The 20,342-nt window shown below is 40.4% G+C and overlaps 2 protein-coding genes and 2 long non-coding RNA genes across 4 annotated transcripts; all 4 read right to left on the bottom strand.

The window, feature by feature from the left end:
• Positions 1–1,718: 1,718 nt before the first annotated feature.
• On the bottom strand, positions 1,719–2,878 carry LOC135336857 (uncharacterized). The gene is made up of 5 exons (XR_010394961.1): positions 2,766–2,878; positions 2,536–2,694; positions 2,187–2,458; positions 2,032–2,137; positions 1,719–1,978 (listed from the first exon to the last, which is right to left on the bottom strand). It is a non-coding gene; the product is annotated as an uncharacterized LOC135336857 (long non-coding RNA).
• A 3,623-nt stretch (positions 2,879–6,501) lies between these two features.
• On the bottom strand, positions 6,502–8,182 carry LOC135336873 (uncharacterized). Its single transcript, XM_064532744.1, has 6 exons — positions 8,049–8,182; positions 7,873–7,998; positions 7,442–7,544; positions 7,082–7,197; positions 6,929–7,028; positions 6,502–6,816 (listed from the first exon to the last, which is right to left on the bottom strand). The coding sequence occupies exons 1-6, from the start codon at positions 8,049–8,051 to the stop codon at positions 6,701–6,703; spliced, it is 564 nt and encodes a 187-aa protein (XP_064388814.1). The 5' UTR covers positions 8,052–8,182; the 3' UTR covers positions 6,502–6,700.
• A 2,063-nt stretch (positions 8,183–10,245) lies between these two features.
• On the bottom strand, positions 10,246–11,069 carry LOC135337335 (uncharacterized). The gene is made up of 5 exons (XR_010395062.1): positions 10,904–11,069; positions 10,771–10,850; positions 10,622–10,664; positions 10,504–10,565; positions 10,246–10,452 (listed from the first exon to the last, which is right to left on the bottom strand). It is a non-coding gene; the product is annotated as an uncharacterized LOC135337335 (long non-coding RNA).
• A 1,139-nt stretch (positions 11,070–12,208) lies between these two features.
• LOC135337334 (piggyBac transposable element-derived protein 4-like) lies at positions 12,209–16,388 on the bottom strand. The gene is made up of 2 exons (XM_064533264.1): positions 16,214–16,388; positions 12,209–14,165 (listed from the first exon to the last, which is right to left on the bottom strand). Exons 1-2 carry the CDS (start codon positions 16,350–16,352, stop codon positions 12,598–12,600), a joined length of 1,707 nt encoding a protein of 568 aa, XP_064389334.1. The 5' UTR covers positions 16,353–16,388; the 3' UTR covers positions 12,209–12,597.
• Positions 16,389–20,342: the final 3,954 nt, after the last annotated feature.

Genomic DNA, 20,342 nt, shown 5'->3' with positions numbered 1-20,342 from the left:
GTCATGCATGCACACGACTAGATTTGATGGATGCCAAGCGTTTTTTGGCTTTGTGTTAATGAATGAATGAAACATGTACAGTTATTGTTCTATCCCCTCGTCACATGATCAGCCGTCATTAATCCTATATACATATATATATTATTGTACTATGGTTGCACCAAAGATCAAAGGCTTCAGTTGTAGTTTATACTACTTATACAACCTGTCTGACCACAGCCATGGTATATGGCTGTTATACCCTAGTGTATAACAGCCATATACCGTGGCTTGTGGTCAAACTACATGTACAGCTAGAACTGAATACAGTATCCCACCTTTGCAACAAAATTGACACACTGTTTCAATTAAAACAATGACACACTACTCAATTCAATCAATATTAGCAATATTAGAGCTATATAGAGAGACTCCAATACAAAACAGACTACTAATGATTTTAGTCAACATAAAAAGAGCCGAGTTCGAGCGATGAATAGTTCCAAAAAGGAGGCAAATTTGGAAGAACTCCGTGAACCGAACGATACTGGTTTGTTTGTGTTGCTTTTTTTCAACTTTCAACATTGGTTGTCACAACCTGCTTATTACATTGCTGCATGGGACCAGGAGCATGGGTCCAGATTGCCAAGTGTTTCTCAGACTAAAGAGACTGCACTGCACTGGGCCAGTACAGTAGGCTTGTGGAATGATATTTTCGGGTACATTTGCACTCTTTGTAGACAAGTAGCACCAGTGTACTTTCTTGAAGTGCCTTCTATAAAGATGCAGAAACACAGCCTTCACAATTGCTTGCTTGAATCATAGACGCTTGCTTGAATCAGCCATCGCTTTTTAAAAAGATAGCAAATTCATTGCATAGCTATAGCAACAGTGACGTCAAACAGTAGTTATAAGCATATTCATTGAAGAAGCATGACAGGAAGTAGCTAAACATAGTAGTACAGTTCTAAACATAGTACAAGCCAGTTAAACTATGGCCTCTCGTGGTATATTTGCTTTACACGCTCGAGTAATCAGATAAACCAACTCGGCTGCGCCTCGTGGTTTATCAGATTACTCTCGCGTGTAAATCAAATATACCACTCGAGGCCATTGTTTAACTATAACTTATGCACACTCAAGCAACACAAACAGTATAAATTAATTCCGCTTCCTATATATATGCATGCATGGACGTATGTATATAGGTGTGTGTCCTGCATATCGGCTTGTTGCTCAGTGAGTGGGCAGATCAAAGCAATCCATGCAGTGCTCTGTATATGGCATGTTGCATCACCAGTACTTTCGTCACGACCATCAGCCTGAGGCCTATATACACACCATTTAATCCATATACTGACCTGTATATATACTTTCAAAACCTGCCTCATATATAATTGTTATAAAGGTTCACATGCATGCCAACATAATTCTCCAAAAAAAACGTGTCTACAATTATGCCACCAACCCATATTGCAGGCGCCCTCGTACAGCCGGGAAAATAATGCATTACTCCAGTGCAATATTTGTCATGTTGCACTCGTGCTGGGCAATAAGTAATTATTTTGGCTCAGTGATTTAAGCGTTTTTTGGCTTTGTGTGTTAATGAATGAATGAAACATGTGCAGTTATTGTTCTATCCCCTTGTTTATAAGTCTGTGCACCCCTATAAACACTATAGTCTTGATTGTTGATGCAGGGAGATCGCCCAACCATCCTGACAAAATTATTATTCACAGTTCACAAGTAAACCAACATGCATGGTGGTTGTTTGTATAATGTAGAAAGACATTCAAGTTCTATTCTCATTCTACAAAAACACATGATACACAAGTTGAATAGTGTGACGACTGATCCTTCAAAGTTTGAGCATGTGTTACTCAAATAATCATGAGCACAGAACCCATTATCAGAATCATATAATACTAGCCATTGATGAAGTTGGTTTTCCTCCACTGTTGCATTTCTGGCAGCACAGATCTGAAATGCTTATTGCAAGCTGCATGTTAAGCATAAAATGTAACTTATAAATTTCATTATTTTTTCACTTACTTTCTCGAACAGGATTACAGCTATGCCAATCAAATCCGCACTTATTGTAGGCTTCCTCAACAAAAGAGCAGTTCTCATCCAGACAGTACGCTGTAAGACCTTCCTCCTATGAATGTCTTAGTTATTCAAATCGTGTGAAGTATATAGCAACTCACTATTAATTTAGACTGACATGCCCCCAAACCCACTCCAGCAGCTTCCACAAACAAACATTCTAAATCAAGTGTGGTGCTGTAGTTTTTGTTTTCAATTGCGGATTCTTTGCAAGCTGTACAAATAGTATGAGGGCGTCATAATTATTCATGCATGCATGGTTAGCAACTTATCCAACTGAACTGGATTGCATATAGGCCACACACGTTTCGTAGGCTTGTGAGAAATAGTCTCGACATGTATCATTGTGGCAGAAAGTTGTTTGATTTGAATCCTATAAAAATAATGTGCACAATCAAGTAATAAAATCCGGTAAATGCATGTTCTTGCATGCAATAATTGTACGCATACTAATGTGAGAGTTCCACATCTCCTGAATGTATCATTACTGATTGGTATCATTCTAGTCAGACATGTAAGGCCATCTTCTTCAACAGCACATGCAGTTGACACTTATTGCATGCATGGTTGTACTATCAATACAGTGAGAAGAATCAACGTCAGCTTGATCTGTACAATAATTAGATCTATATAGGCATGCAATGACATACCGCATGCATTTATAAGCTAATTTTTCTTACCACATTCACAGCTGCCATCATACGTACTTTTACAGTTTCTAACTATTTGGTGTCTTGGGACTATATTAATGCAGAAACCTGAACTATTTTATCTCTGCATATGTGAGGTGGGGCCAACTCCTATACTACTCATTGTCTATAATGGTAATGTCAAAAGGACAACGCACTGTATAATTATGTAAACCACATTCATTTGCAACATAAATACATGGTGGCAAATATACTAAGTATTTTGTCAGCGATAGAATGTAAGGAGTATATGTGCGATAGAATAGTGCCAGGGTTATATGTACTGTCCATGCATGTGTAACTGGACTAGAAACTAACTTACTAGTATTACCTTAGCAGTAGTGATGTCAGACTGTGTGTATGGGTGTAACACGTGATGTGTTACCTTAGCAGTAGTGATGTCAGGTTGTGTGTGTGGGTGTAACACGTGATGTGTTACACGTGTTGAGTTGAATATAAGAATTCTAAGTTACACATGGTCCAAAATGTGTATGTATGATATTACTTACAATTTTTAATAAGCGGCTTACAATCTAATACATGCATTAGCTGGTATATATGTATAATTATACGCAAGAGCTCACGACAAAGATTATTGGTATGCATACACAACTATGCATGTTCATGCAGAAGCCCAATTGAGCCAACAGTTGAGTATATCAGTTTTCCATCGGTACATTTTCAACCAATATTTATAATAATTATTTTTTGCTCGTGACTATAAATCCTAGTAGTCATGTCAAACTACCAAGAGCCGTATAATATACAGCAAACGCTTTGTGTAAAGAGATCGAACACTCGTTGTTCGGTTATGATAATTATAATTTATAATTTTTATGTCAAAAGGACAACGCCTCTGTATTTGAACACTCGTTGTCTATTATAATGATTATGATATTATGTCAAAAGGACAACACCTTGATCAGTATTTGCAACATACATGGTGGCAAATACTAATAGTAAGTGTTTTCAATTTGTCAGCGATAATTATATAGTTTAAGGGTTGATTTTCAGACACTCTGGCTTTCAGATACAATTTTATTCTCACTGAACCAGCAGAGCTGCATTGAAGGGGGTGAGGGGGGTAATTCGCCCCCCCCCCCCCCCCCCTCTAGAATTTGGCAGGATGAACACAGACATGGCGTAGTGCATAAAAGTTGAGGCATAATTATATTATAGTCAGTTATTAAACAGCTATAATTATATTCTACAGATATCTGGCAGATAAAACCTGACGGTGGATGACGCGCGTCCAACCTTCCTTCCTCTGGGTTTTTCACTCGCATAATAATTATGCCTCGGTGCGCATGCGCAAGCGAGGTATACGGTAGTGTGTTTGTGTGTCTGTGTATCTGTGTGTCTGTGTGTGTGTGTGTGTGTGTGTGTAGACCGCTACAACTGCTCAAGGATGAATCAAGTGCAAGTAAGAGTTTCTATAGGCTTCTAGTCATGTTTACTTGGATTTTAATTCGTGGATTTGCAAAATAATGCTTCGTTCTCGAGTTATGCCTAGTTTTGCTTACTTGGAATGCCATTGCAGCCTTTTCAGAAGAGCACGTAGCCAAACTTGTTTACCGAGTGTTACTACTCTACTTAGTAGTTAGCTCTGTACTAGAACGCTAGCTATTGGTAGCTGCAAGAGTGAGGATGAGAGCTGCAAGGCTCTGCTGATGGCAGCCATTAATTTTTAGAATTGAACTTTTGGCATCGATCGTTTTTAACAACAATCATGGTCGATCATTACCCATTCTTTGAGTTTGCATGCAGCAAAATAATTATTGCAAAAATGTTCATCAGCTATTAGTAGCTTTATGTTATGTAGCTTTGGCATCTCCACCGAGGCATCAGCACCTGCGGTGCTTTCATTATTATACCTTTACAAATAATTATGCAAATATGTATGCCACGTGCCTAAATTGTGTATAATGTATTAGTTGCACAGCACAAGTGCAACATGCCATATTATAATTATTGTACTGGAGCAACATAATGCCCTCAGGCATATGTCATCCATGCAGGGCATGTTGCACGAAGGAGCCTGCAATAACTTGTTGCCCAATGACGTCAAACTCTTCTGATTGGTCAAGTTTTTCCCGTAACAAAAGACGTGTTTTGAGTGAATTTTAGTGAATTCATTACTTTTGCTGAATTCTAGTACATTCTTAGGTTTTCTTCCCATGCACAACTATAGTGCAACTCCTTGGACAACAAGTATACAATTGCAAGCTTGATGCACAACGCTATAAGACAATAATTTTCACAACAGCCGTACTTGTCCAATGTCCTTTAATCTGTTGTTTGGGCTGCATGCATGGTTTAAGATGCAGAAACGTTTATCTCTGCATGTAAACAGTATCAAGGTGGGGTCAATTAACTCTGACTGTCTATAATGGCTATGTGGCCAGTGACCTGCATTATCGGACTAATTTAGGTATATACATGGCGTCAATGCCAACAGATAATTCCTTTACGCAAAGACTTGCCAATTAACTAATTAGTGAAGGTTGAGTCCCACACCATGCAGAGTGCATGTCTGTCAATTATTAGTCTCACGTTCAAGCAACAAACAGCCTCTATTTTATTTTATTTTATGGTGGTTTCTGGTTAACATGAGCTCACGCTAAACAGAAACACTTGCATAGATTACAGGTAGTATACTTATATACCCAGTATAATTATAGTATAATTATATATACTGTGTCCAAAAGTACAGCTAAATGCACAACCTGTACTTTTTGTCCTGGTGGATTGTTCTGTTAGCGTACATCACGCTAAACGAAACAATCCACCGAATGAGTGCAAGCTATATATAGCTATATGAGACCAAAATGTTTTTCATGCACCTATATAATACTCTCTCGAACAAGATTACTGCATAATAATACTTATCGTAGACTCTTTCTCAACAAAATACAGTTCTAATCCGGACAGTATAATGTTATGTTACTCTGAGATATCTTAATTCCTCCTATTATATGCATTGACCTCAGTATATATATAGTTATTCAAAATTGTATAGTACGTCCTCTTCTGTCAGACCAACGGCTTTTATATGCACAAAAGCATTCCAAATCAAGTTATAGTATAGGGGTTGGTAGATTATGCTCGAGGTTATTATTACCTATTTTTATGCTCAAGTTAAAACAGCTTATTCAAACGGCCTATTATTCTTTTCAAATCGCCTATTATTGATTCCGACATTATTCTTCCAAAGCATGCACAACATATAATTATATAGACTCACTATATTATCATTTATGCTTTTTTCTACCCATTATTCTATTCTTAAACTATTGAAAAGTGTGCCTATTATTCTCACCGATTATTCTCATAAAAATCTGATTATTCCCCAAAAATGTAACACAATAATTATAGACGAAATTGAGACGTATATATAGCACAGCACACAATTAACCTACTGCCACAAGACATAATTAATATAATCATGATCTCAGAACTGATCCACCTTCAGCATTTTTTGCCATGAAAACGTCTTTATGCAAAACTTAATGTAATGATCTTTACCAAAAATGGACATTGATACCTATTTCCGATGCAATTATTCTTTAGACCCCTATTATACTATGTGCGTCTATTATGCTCAAAATTATGCTAGCATAATCTACCAACCCCTATAGTGTAGAGTAGCCTGAGTTAGGTACTGATCTGTGTATATATTCATACTCTATAGTTTCTGAGTGTGCTCACTATATATACCGAATTAATGCATGGCTCACCGCACTTCATTTTTTGCAGTGTAACAGTATTTTAATACATATTATTCCACAATAAAAAATTGATATCGGTCTCCCAAATTATGTAGTCTAAGAAGATTAAGGTTGCTCAACCATGCTATTTTCATCTATATATTATGTTGTAAACTGCAGTCATTATAGGTTTCGATCAGTGCATGCATGTATATATACTCAAAAGTCTTGGAGAAAATAGTAGAACATGACCATGATTGCAGTCAGGAATGTTGGACCAGCCGTTACTGCACTGTTGCATTCTTGTAGAGCTCCCATGAAGTGAGCATTACAGGCTGCATATATATAGATAAACCATTCAGGAATCAAGAATCATGCACGTTTTTACTATACATGTCTTATAATTATATCCTATAGTACACGAAGTTAGTTTTGATAACATTATACCTTGCCTGACAGGGTTACATTTGTGTATATCGAATCCACAGGTGTTGTAGCCATTTTCTATGAAGTAACAATCGTCAGCAAGGCAGTAATCTGTCAGGTTCTGAATTATAATGTAATAATATATTTTTGCCATGCATGCAGTAAATTGTTTACTTGTGATCTTCTCCTTTGACACTCTTGGAGATTTGGATGTGCTGCCACATCGTTAAACAAGCAAGACAGAGCAGGGGCACCGTTATTATCAGTCAGATTTAGACTCGTGCTGCAACCTGCGAAAAATATTAATTGCATGTTGTCAGGGAAAGCGCATGCATGCTTGGCTCAGGGGTGTAGTCAGAGCCTCTGACTGTACGCTAGCAGAGAGGTACAGAGGACGCTCCAGCATGCACCCCCTCTGGCCTCTGGCTCTTGATATACTGCGCTCCAACATTCCTTATGTATATATATAGCTTGACTGCGTGATCATGCATGTATACCATGGCATGTGTATGTGCATGCATGTGTATGTCATACCCAACTCAATCGGATTACAGAGTCCACAGTTGTTATATGCATCAGAAAAGAATGTTTTGCAATCTGAATCACTGCAAAAAGCATCACTTCCTCCGATTGTTGCCTGCATGTGCATGTACGTAGATGAGAATAAAAAAGGGCTTATAATTATCGGTATAATTATGGTATAAACTAGCCTCGATTCCAGCGACCTAGAATCGAGGCTAGGGGTATAAACATGTATGTGTTCTATAATTCTAGTAATCAAATGGCACTTAAAATTTCTCGGTGTGTATACATTGTCTGCATGGATGCATGTGGACACATTATACCATACATTTATAGTGCAGTAGAAAAAACTTATAGATGCCCACATAATACTGCACTTTTTAAGCTATATATAGCTATATGCATGCAGAGCAAGAATTCCTGATATTTTGTAGGCAACTCACATTTAGTATTATGCGGAGACAACGTTGGAATTCATCACTCCCTGCAGGTATTTCCTCTGCTAGACATGTTAAGCTCTGGCAATTCACAGAAAGTGCTCCCATCAGCACTAACAACACCAACGGTATCTAAAACATTGATATTCATTTATAGCGCAAGAAAAATAGTAGTTTCTTACCATGGTTATATAGTTCTGTGAATCAAACTGTTGTGGTATATAGTCAATCCTGCTTGCAAATCTCTCAATGTATTGGATTAGGCTTTGTTGTTCCGTATTTATACTCAAAGTGTAGCTATAAATATACACCTAACATTACTATATATAGACGTGTGTATGACATGTTGTGGGGACCATTATATACACACTACCTCCCACTGAGTCCCACATTCCAATAAATAATGCAGTGCAATATATGGTTGCTATGGTAGCGATGCATCATGCCATATACTGAGCACTGGATTGCTTTGATCTGCCCACTCACTGGGCAACACCATGCTATACGGTAATAATTATTAAACTGACATTAATTTTATGATTATAATCATTCTTGAAAGTAATGACTATAATTATAGATGATAGTTTTGCATGCATGCATATATATCACAAAATGTCAGTTTCATAATTATTACCGTATAGTATGTTGTTGCCCAGTGAGTGGGCAGATCAAAGCAATCCAGTGCTCAGTATATGCATGGCATGATGCATCGCTACTTGTAAAAGATCCACTTCTAGACTATTAAGTTCTCACAATTCAATTCAACAATCTTCATTTAACAACATCAATTCCACAACATCGCATAAACTTTAACATCACAAAAACAACTAAAACTCAAAATCTAACACACTGTCCTTTTATACACTCCTGAACACTTCCTGTTTGTCAGGTTCTAAAACTGGTTTGACGGGATCTTACAGGGCAGGAGAGAGGGATTAACACCTTGGGTGTACAGTCGTATACTATTGCACAACATACCAAATAAGTAAATGTAGTCTATTTAACACTATAACAGCTATAATCAAGCTAAGGCAAGAATCCTTGCCTGGCATACATGAACAGTAACCCTATACAATAACGAACAAAAGCACAAACAATAACCAACTAAGAAACATAAAAAGCACAAACAATAACCAACTAAGAAACATAGTCTTTCACACTACTATATAGCAAGCATATATTGCACTGCATTATGCACTGGATTATATGCACTTGCACTGTAAGAGATATCCATTTGGGACTTATACCCCACCATCCCCACCCAATAACTCATTTGGTCCCTTTTATATAGGCTACTACTTTTAGCACTAGAAGTGGGAAGAAAACCTAAAGATTTACTATGGAATACAGCAAAACTAATGAATACACTAAAATTCCTTTAAAACACATGTCTTTTATTACGACTTATATGACCAATCAGACGAGTTTAACGTCATTGGGCAACAAGTTAGTTATTGCAGGCGTCCTCATGCAATATATGGCATGTTGCACTCTGGCTGGGCAATAACTAATACTAATTTTCGTGGGGTAAAATATTCATTCTTTTCGTGGGCAAGCTGACATCTACGAACTTTTCCCCCACGAAAATGTAGGCGTGGCTTATCGGAATGCATGCAAGCAGTGCAAGAAATAAAATGGAACGAAATTTTACTCACCGTTTTCTGAAAGAATTTTTTAACCTCACGGAATTACCCGCTACGGCCGGTATATACGTACGCATGCATTTAACCTCATAGCAGTGTTCTTAACTTGCATGTGTGTGCCGTAATTATGGCATGTACTATACTGTACAGTGTGTATGAGATTTAAAAGCCCAAAGAAACTGATGCATGTATATAGTATTCCGAGTATGTTTTGATACATACAACACAAATACCTCCATATTGAAATAACAACGAAGCATTAGTGAGTGTGGGCACCAATAGACAAATTGGCAAAGTGCACTTATTGCCTTTTGATGTCATGTACGCCCTCGCTACTACCCACATTCTGCTATCTTTTTTATTACTGTATTGGGTTGCTTAGCTGTATATACTTATTGGCTTCTGTGTACACTTAATTGTTATGTAAACAACAAGGTTTCAACATCTTCAGTTCATTTGTACTCGAAAGAGCAGATAATGATCATGACCATCATCATTGCAATCAGGAATATTGGACCAGCCTTCACTGAACTGTTGCATTTCATGTAGAGTTCTCATGCATGAAGTGGGCATTACAGGCTGTACACTGTTAAAAATGGTGCGTTAATTAACACACTTTTAGTGTGCTCGTTGCACTGTTTAAGTTTAACACACTGAGAGGTGTTGATCAACACACACTCTTGAGTGTGTTAATCAACACTGGTGGTAGTGTGCTCACATGACATGCATATAAGTGTTACAAGTACATCACATTGTCATAGCAACAAGAGACATTGCATTGATACAGCATACTTCAAATTAAATGATTAACAGTGAACTAAGTAAAACATCCTATGACTAATCTATCTAAGAAAGTGTACAAAATAGTTACATCGTTTGGTACCCTCTGCATGTTTGATTTCTGCTCCCTCGCAAAGATTTGACAACATTAACAGCACTCCACCTATAATAGAAAATTATTATTCCTGAATAACAGAATCAATCAATTTCTCACCTAAACAGCAGCGTTACAATCAGCTTCAGAGTGATTGACCAACTTTATGACGGACCTTTTTTCTATGTACATAAAACAAGACATGGCTGTAATTAATTAATCACTAGTTCATTCTTACCTTTTGTGCTGATGACTTGATACTTCTGCTCTCCTTTAGAGCTCTAAATGTAAAGAACAGCACGGTGTGAAGGGACTTAACTTGACAAAAACCTCATGATTATTATCTATAGAAGATTAAGAATAGCTCTTTACAATTTAAAAACTCACCTAAATTGTAGCATCACAACAGCTTTAGAGTGGCTGGAAATTGACCTTCAACTTAATGCCCAACGTTTTGAAGTTTGTTTCTACATGCATAAAACAGCACAGTTATTTACGCAATTAATAAGTTCACTCTTACTTTTAGTTTATGACTTGAAAACTTCTCTTCCCCTTGAGCTCTGAATGCATAGAACAGTACAGGTCTAAAGACTTCTCAAAGGATCAGGACTAGACTTGGTACGTGGACAAGAAATAATAGAAAAGCAGCTGCTTTGAAGATTGCTACGGCAACTACACTGCTGCGCATGCGCATTCTATAATTAGTCTATAATTATGTTCTATAATTAGATAGCAGGAAAACTGATCATGTGATCCAGAGCCAGTGGCCACATGGCACAAGATGAGACAGAGAATGCAGCAGTAGTCTTTCCAGGAGGCTGCTCTGAGAGCCAAGAGAACAGCAGGGTATACTAAAGATAAGTTAAGAAGTTGATCTACAGTATGCAAATTCTTTCAAGTCCCCATTGTCAATTTTATAAACTGGACCAAGCTATATATAATATTATATGAACTGATTTTCTCTTAGCTGCTCCCATTTGTTATAGCAGCATTGAAATGTAGTATTATTACACCACTGTGCTCATACTCATATAATTCTCTGTGCAGGTGCAGCTGGCTGTGGTTTACTCACAAGATTAACTGCTATAGTAACTTGAAACCTTTAACCCTTTCCTTGCCATTCGTGAAATCTGGAACAGGAGCGTCTTTAGGTCGATCAATTAGTGTGGATCCGGCCTCACCACGCCTCCAAGTCATTCTATTAGTCTAGATCCGGCTAGCAATTCTAGCTGGGACTCCCAGTTCTAGCTCCTTTTGTTTAGCGTGTCAGAGACTGGGAGAAGATGATTGGCACTCCCTGGCTCCTTTGGATGTACAGCTGTCCAGATCCCTAGAACATACCCTCCATTCTGACGAGTTATCAGTGCATAGGGTGCTTACTAGATTCTTGCCAGCCAGTACAGTTCAAGCTACACACAGCACCGCTCAACTATTCTCTACCCCATTATCTAGCTAAATCTGGTCCAACTAGACAGCAGACACAGCTAGTTAATTCAGTAAAGCCAGGGGTAGCCCTACTTCTACGGTTGTTCAGTACCCACGGTAACAATTCCTCTGGGCTGGGCTAACTAGTTGAGCCACGCCTCCCAATTCTCAAGGCTAGGTACATGTCTCTGTCTAGCTGCTTCTTCAGCTTCTTGCTCAGTTTTGTGGCTTAGAGAAAGGCCAGCTACTCAGGGGGAAGAGTCCAGATGAAAGTCTGGCAGCCAGGTGACGTCCAAACGGTCAGTTATTCTTTCCACCAACTTTTTAATCTAGTCTAGTCCTGCTTGCACTGCTACTACTACTGCTGCCTACTGCTGCTACTCTTCCTAGCTAGTCAAAGGTTTCTTTTTTTTTTTTTTTTTTTTTTTATAACTACATATGCACAAAGAGACATCAAAGCTTACATCAAAGGACACAGATTTTTAGCCTACTTGACTGATAAGGCGGTTACCTAGACTACAGTTTGTTTGTCAGGGAGGAGCTCACATACAACTTCATCTAATTCATCATAACGATTCCTTACCCATTGTTGTAATTTCTACAACAGATTGCCAAGGAAAGAGATAATTACAACAGAATTTACAACAGAGTGGGTTAGGGCCTCTCATATACAACTGAATTCTTTATCACAATTTTATTAATCATTGAAATAATACCCCTTTCCTCCCCTCTCCAAGGCCAATTTAGACCAGGAGAGTACCATCTAACAAAAATCAGTCACACAGCACATTAGCTAGCACATGTGTGTCCGATAACAGAGTGTCCTTTGCATATTCTTATGCGACAGTGGGGACATGCCATTGCAGTGTGTTGCTGCTCTCTGCTAGGGATCTTCTCCCGAACACACACTTGACAGCGCCCACGAGACACTCCGACACTATTTGCACTCACACGTGCGCCCTGTGATGGGGGGAAAACGATATTTAGACTGGCCAGACCTGAGGCACTGCTACGAGTACGTGGCACACCCAATAGACTATGAATTAGTTCCAATCGAAACCCTTTCAAAGGCATGGCCTTTGAACCCACCCTGACACAGTTGTGCCTGTATAGAATGTATGCATTATTCACACTAACGTCAAGGAATTGAAAGAAAATCCTGAACCAATACCGCCGACACTTTCTATCGTACCCATAGGTTTTCCTCATACGCCCTGTATTGTCAACTCCTCCCATGTACATGTTATATGCAGGGAGACAGGGGGGGACACTCTGAGAGCGTAGGGTACCGTCTTTGTGCATTCGCATTACAGTGTGGGGCATATGGTCAGGGAACACATTTGTTGCAAAGGACACAACTCTACGGTCGTTAAACATAGAGTAAGAAATATCACCAACAGTCATGGACGTATAGTCACCTTTGTCGAGTACCACATCCTTAAGACTTGCTGGGAAACCAGCAGCATTCTTCAAAATTGTGCCGACAGTAAACACATTTTGCTTAGCCAACTCTTCTATCAATGGACCGGACGTGTAAAAGTTGTCCATGTACACAACATGCTGATGACCATAAAAAGGAGTGAGTAAACGATGGACTACATTTTTCACAAGCCCTTTCACAGCTATCTTTTTCCCAGAGGAATCGGTGAGCTTACCACTGTATACATCAAACACACAGAGATACCCACAGCATGAACATGAGCAGCACCATACCTTGAACCCCAGTTTAACAGGCTTCTTGGGCATATGAATTTTCCCGCTTTTACGACCCTTGTACTTTATCATCATCTCATCAACGGAAAGCTCCTGACTGGGATTATACCTCATGAAGTAGTTGGCTTTAAGAGTCTCTAAAACAGTTTTTAGCTTGCTAGTTACCTTACGTGCATCAGTGATGGACGTATTGTCCTCACAGTGCAGATACCGCCATAAACTTTGGAACCTTTTGAGCGACATTACATTGCTCACACATTGTACACCTAAAAGGGGATCCTTGGACCAGTAGTCCGTAATTTCAGGGAGCCTATGAATGCCCATCTCTAGTACAATCCCCAAAAACACCCACAATTCGGCACTGTTTGTAGCTGACCAACCCTTAGCACCACACTGCCTAGCGTACAGGTTGGTCTGTTCGGCTATGTACTCACACAAACTATCGGGCCAAAGTAACTTAACAAAATCTAGGCATGGAGTTACAGACGGATCAAGTTGATCGACAGGACCGACCACACCGCCAAAGACGGGGTATCTTCCTGTGGACTTAGCTTTTTGGAGTCCATTGTCCCTCGCCAGCTTCCTCCGTTTGGGAGTCGGAGCCATGCCATCGACCATTTCGTCATCATCCTCCACTGCAGCATCTGCACGGAAACAAAGCATGAATATCATTAGAGTACCACAAGAGTGCTCGCCAGTGCAGGTGGGGGACAGGCTATGAATGTCATTATGTGGGCGTACCACACGCTAGTGGTGCTATGAATATCATTAACTACTGGGGGGGGTTAGGGCGCATAGGTACAGTACAGCAGAGGAAAAGGCTCGTCCACATCAAAGGCTCGTGGGAGGAGCCCAACAAACCACAACAACCATGAATGTCATTAGTGGGCGTACCACACGCTAGTGGTGCTATGAATATCATTAACTACTGGGGGGGGGTTAGGGCGCATAGGTACAGTACAGCAGAGGAAAAGGCTCGTCCCCATCAAAGGCTCGTGGGAGGATCCCAACAAACCACAACAACCATGAATGTCATTACGTGGGCGTACCGCACGCTAGTGGTGCTATGAATATCATTAACTACTGGGGGGGTTAGGGCACATAGGTACAGTACAGCAGAGGAAAAGGCTCGTCCCCATCAAAGGCTCGTGGGAGGAGCCCAACAAACCACAACAACCATGAATGTCATTACGTGGGCGTACCGCACGCTAGTGGTGCTATGAATATCATTAACTACTGGGGGGGAGGGGGTTAGGGCACATAGGTACAGTACAGCAGAGGAAAAGGCTCGTCCCCATCAAAGGCTCGTGGGAGGAGCCCAACAAACCACAACAACCATGAATGTCATTACGTGGGCGTACCGCACGCTAGTGGTGCTATGAATATCATTAACTACTGGGGGGGGGGGGGTTAGGGCACATAGGCACAGTACAGCAGAGGAAAAGGCTCGTCCCCATCAAAGGCTCGTGGGAGGAGCCCAACAAACCACAACAACCATGAATGTCATTACGTGGGCGTACCACACGCTAGTGGTGCTATGAATATCATTAACTACTGGGGGGGGGGGGGGGGAGGGGTTAGGGCACATAGGTACAGTACAGCAGAGGAAAAGGCTCGTCCCCATCAAAGGCTCGTGGGAGGAGCCCAACAAACCACAACAACCATGAATGTCATTACGTGGGCGTACCACACGCTAGTGGTGCTATGAATATCATTAACTACTGGGGGGGGGGGGGGGGTTAGGGCACATAGGTACAGTACAGCAGAGGAAAAGGCTCGTCCACATCAAAGGCTCGTGGGAGGAGCCTAACAAACCACAACAACCATGAATGTCATTACGTGGGCGTACCACACGCTAGTGGTGCTATGAATATCATTAACTACTGGGGGGGGGGGTTAGGGCACATAGGTACAGTACAGCAGAGGAAAAGGCTCGTCCACATCAAAGGCTCGTGGGAGGAGCCCAACAAACCACAACAACCATGAATGTCATTACGTGGGTGTACCACACGCTAGTGGTGCTATGAATATCATTAACTACTGGGGGGGGGGGGGTTAGGGCACATAGGTACAGTTACAGCAGAGGAAAAGGCTCGTCCACATCAAAGGCTCGTGGGAGGAGCCCAACAAACCACAACAACCATGAATGTCATTATGTGGGCGTACCGCACGCTAGTGGTGCTATGAATATCATTAACTACTGGGGGGGGGGGGTTAGGGCACATAGGTACAGTACAGCAGAGGAAAAGGCTCGTCCACATCAAAGGCTCGTGGGAGGAGCCCAACAAACCACAACAACCATGAATGTCATTATGTGGGCGTACCGCACGCTAGTGGTGCTATGAATATAATTAACTACTGGGGGGGGTTAGGGCACATAGGTACAGTACAGCAGAGGAAAAGGCTCGTCCACATCAAAGGCTCGTGGGAGGAGCCCAACAAACCACAACAACCATGAATATCAATATGTGGGCGTAATGCACGCGTGTGGTGCTATGAATATCATTAACAACTGGGGGTTAGGGTACAGTACAGTACTGCAGTCAAGGCGACGCCAAAAAGAGGCTCACACAATGTAGGAGGAGCCACAAAAGGCATGCACATGACGCCTCCGCCAAAAAGAGGCCACATATCGTTAGGGCATCACAATGCTGCCTCCCCAACCACTATTTAATGGTGCAATGACACAAACCTGAATCACTCTCCAGATCTGTCTCAAAATCGTCATCACTGGGCTCGTCATGGTCATAACAGACTTCCTGGTCCTCCTCAAGCTCTCTGACAGTGTGCTCAAGCTCGCTGACAGTGTCAAGGAGTCCAATCAGCTCCATTTGGATTCAAAAGTTTTGAAAAATAATCTGTTTTTGTTTAATGGTCATCCATAAAAGTTTGTTGCGTGGATATTTGTTGTTATCGATTATAAGTTTTATAATTGTGACATAATCTCTGGGCTGTTTTGCCTGTACAGTGGTGTAAAAAGCGTAGTGTGTATGAATTACAGTTGGGCCTAGGGTATCAGTGTGTTCCTTTACACCACTTGAGTGAAGTGTGTGTGTGTTACGTTACACACTACTTAGTTGGTGTGTTCTGTTAACCCACTTCGTGTGTTAGTGAACACTGGGGTGCTCATTAACACACACTGACATTCACCAATAAAATTTAGTGTGTTGATTAACACCCCGTTTTTAACAGTGTACTGCCTCAAGAGTGACAAATCCCATGCTTGGCCAGATAGTTTGTCCTAAATTATTCTAGGAACAAAAGTGATGACTCCATAGGTAGAAGCTTATTAAACGTACCTTGCCTGAGAGGGTTACATGCGTGCATTGTATCAAATCACAAATGTTGTATATAGCCATTTTCAACAGTATAGCAGTCATCAGCAAGGCAGTATTCTGATTGCATGTAATGTGAGCCGGATATCTTACTTGTGATCTCCTCAGATAACACTCTACGAGATTAGTTTCTTGCATGGTATAAATAGTAACCAGTTGACATAGCAACCATATATATACAGTTGGAAGTTGAGTAGCACTGCCAATGCTCTATTGTATCCGACTAGAAAAACATTTGCAATGTGAAAAATTGCTAGGATTGGCCAGGGGAACCACAAAAAAGCGTGGGAACAAGAAATCAGACGAGAGCATAACTCCAATCCGTTACAACGTCAATCACATGTATATACTGGTAGTTTTCCCATGTTTTCCCAGCCAATATGCCACGCAATTTTTACTGGTGGAGTGATGACCAATCCCTATATATATTTATTATACATCCATTTTAGAATGTGGGGCACATAATCATGATGATTTGTGATGAATTGATGTTCCTAATACATGCAGTGTAGAGCACAGGTACACACAGTCCATCCATGCGTAGTAACATGCACGGACCGTACTGGTGACTGCATGGAATGATGTGGTGGATGGAAGCTGATAGGTGGATCTGGAACACAGTCTATTATTTAATATACTATGTATTGTACATGTTCATGACGTTGTAACGGATTGGAGTTATGCTCTCGTCTGATTTCTTGTTCCCACGCTTTTTTGTGGTTCCCCTGGCCAATCCTAGCAATTTTTCACATTGCAAATGTTTTTCTAGTCGGATTCCCTTTCTTTTTCAGTACAGTTTACGTATCATGACATGCATAAGTGGAACGTCAAGAGGCAGTACAAGAAGAGAAGACAGGACTAATCAGATATCTTCTCGAATATCTCTGGACTAATAATTATAGTTTAATGAGTAATAATTTATTGCTTGATAATTATGTTGAATTTGCGAATCATTATTAAATGACAGCCATTTTAAGAGCATGATATCTAGCCAGTGCATATAGCATGCCTGTCAGAGAAAGGGAGCTAGAGCTGAACAGTGTGAAGAAAAGGAACACCTCAGGCTCTGGAAAAGCACTGCTGCACTGATTTTAGGCGCACGGTTTATTGATTAGCCACGCCTATCTATTATTATTGGCCACAACGCAATTGCTGAGTCATTAAAGATGGCGGAATTGTCTAGGTAAGAGAAATAGAGACTGAGAGGTCATCTGCCTCGTGGAAGCAATCGCAAATCTGAAGAAGCGCTTTGTAATCCAGGTTGTAGTCGTTTGGAAACCCTGTGCAGAATGTCCTGGAGATGGCTGTACTTGGAGTAAATGCTGGGCAAGAAACTTACTTACTTACTCACTTACTTACTTACTTACTTACTTAGTCAGTCAGACAAAGAGCGGTGAAACGTCGAAATAGTGCAATTTTTAAAATGAAAATATTCATTCATTAAAATGTTTATGGATTATGAAATGAGAGATACAAAGAGAGAAAAGGCTAAATAAACTATCTGTTCAGCCAGTTTCTTGATGTGGCCTTTCCCTGCAGAGATAGAACAGTTTGAACATGAGTCAAAATAATTGAAATATTGCTAAACACGGGCAAACCCACTGCCAATCCTATGTAAAACCTACTGGTTTTACTAATACCATACAATTGTGTTACAGTATTGTATATAGCGTTATAGTGTGGCCTTCCAGAATGGTACCGACTGGTATAATTATTAATCAGGGCCGTAGACAGCGGGGGGGGGGGGGCAGGGGGGGCTGTTGCCCCCCCCCCTGGCATTCTAGATCTCTGCAAGAATTTCGGTGAAACATTGATCTGCACATGCCCAATGCAAATGTGGGCAGGGCTATCTGATGTGCATGCTTACTGCAGAGAAAAGTGACGGTAAAATTCTGAGCTCTACTACGCCTCTGGGAAGCAGGAGCATCTTCTTAGTACAAGCATAGGATGGTACAAGCTACCTTGTTTTAGTTGCTTCATGAATATCTAAGTTGGTGCCACAGCAAGTTACAAGTTGCCATACTCAGAGGATATGAAAAACAGTTGACCTAGTAAAAATTTTCAGCTGTTATTTTTCCACCCCTGCAAACCTAAGCTATCTACGGCCCTGATTATGTATAGTGGATATATAGCTACTTGTGCATTCTTTGATGGTCTGCATGTTACACGGTATATACACTCTGAGTCAATGGCTTAAATAATTATCTCACAGGAGAAGCTCTCTCCTTTAAACGGACAGTATATATAGAGAGAAGGGAAATTGGTGTTGTGAAATTTTTTGCCCCACGAAAGGTGTTAGCTAGGTGTGATCTGATTCAACTCACATTTAATATTATGTCCTGGAATTTAATATTGTTAGTGAGTATCTCCTCGTGCTAGACATGTTAAACTCTGGAATTTCACAGAGACTATACTCTCATGATTAGAAGTGCGAACAACACCAACTCTTCATCTGCATAAGATTCCGACAACACACTGACAAACAACAGTGCTAATAAGATTAGTGGAGTGATTAGGCAATGTGACCATCTCCGACAGTACGCTGACAAACAACAAGAGTGGTGGAGCTATTGCATGGTGTTCAATTAGGCAATGTGACCATCTCCGAAAGTACACTGACAAACAACAGTGCTCAATTAGGTAAAGCGATTAATATAATGTTAACTCAGGTAGTGTATCTATCTCTGACAACACACTGAAAAACAACTATGCATGCGGACGAGAATAGTGGAGCAATTCATATACTTACTCAGTACGTTGGTGTGTCCATTTTCAAAAGCACACTTAAAAATAACAATGCTGAGTGGTGGAGCTATTGGTGTTTATTCAGGCCGTGTGTCCATATCTGACAGTACACTAAGAAACAACAGTGCTGACGGGAATGGTGGAACAATTCATGTATGGTGACCTTGGCAGTACTGTGTCCATCTCTGACAGTATAATTATGCTGAAAAACAACACATCTACTTCGGGAGGAGGGATATTTCTGAGAGTGAGAACACTCTTTGTGTCCTTACCATTGTAAGCTGTTACATGTATATAGGCTCAATCAGCCTATAGCTCTCAGTTTGTGTCAGCAAAGTTCGTGTAAACAATACAAAGGTAGGATCATTTTCCACATATTCTGGCTAATGGCTATAATAGGTGCATGTATATTGCATGGTAAAGCACAAACCAACACTAGCAGGCATCGTAATTAAATTACCGATAATAATGTGCGTTTTTGGCTCTCATACTGGGACGTACTATTCACACCACCCTCAAATGTTATTTCACAGACATTATTATTTTACATTTTAGGTCGATCTATGTGTTACATGTACTATGATAGCTAGCTCAGTACATGTACATATAATAATTATCATCCCAGCATCTATTCACACCTGATGCTGCTTGGGTGCATGCATGACTTGGTTTGTCTAGGACCACTTTAACTAACGTTTTACTTGATTGAGTGGTCAGTGTTGAACGTTAGCATTTAATATA

This window comes from Halichondria panicea, chromosome 6, assembly GCF_963675165.1.
Source record: "Halichondria panicea chromosome 6, odHalPani1.1, whole genome shotgun sequence".
NCBI classification, from domain to species: domain Eukaryota; kingdom Metazoa; phylum Porifera; class Demospongiae; order Suberitida; family Halichondriidae; genus Halichondria; species Halichondria panicea.
Note: the sequence above shows the minus strand (reverse complement) of the source record. Positions and strands in the feature narration are given on the sequence as shown.

Bases quoted from the DNA above. Each gene is read 5' to 3' on its own strand.
- LOC135336873 (XM_064532744.1), bottom strand. The intron at 7,545-7,872 runs GTGAGTTGCCTA...ATGCACATGCAG, and splicing joins GTCTCCGCATAATACTAAAT to GCAACAATCGGAGGAAGTGA. The intron at 6,817-6,928 runs GTATAATGTTAT...ATATATATGCAG, and splicing joins ATGTAACCCTGTCAGGCAAG to CCTGTAATGCTCACTTCATG.
- LOC135337334 (XM_064533264.1), bottom strand. From the start codon at position 16,352: ATGGAGCTGATTGGACTCCTTGACACTGTCAGCGAGCTTGAGCACACT. The intron at 14,166-16,213 runs GTTTGTGTCATT...GTTTCCGTGCAG, and splicing joins AGATCTGGAGAGTGATTCAG to ATGCTGCAGTGGAGGATGAT.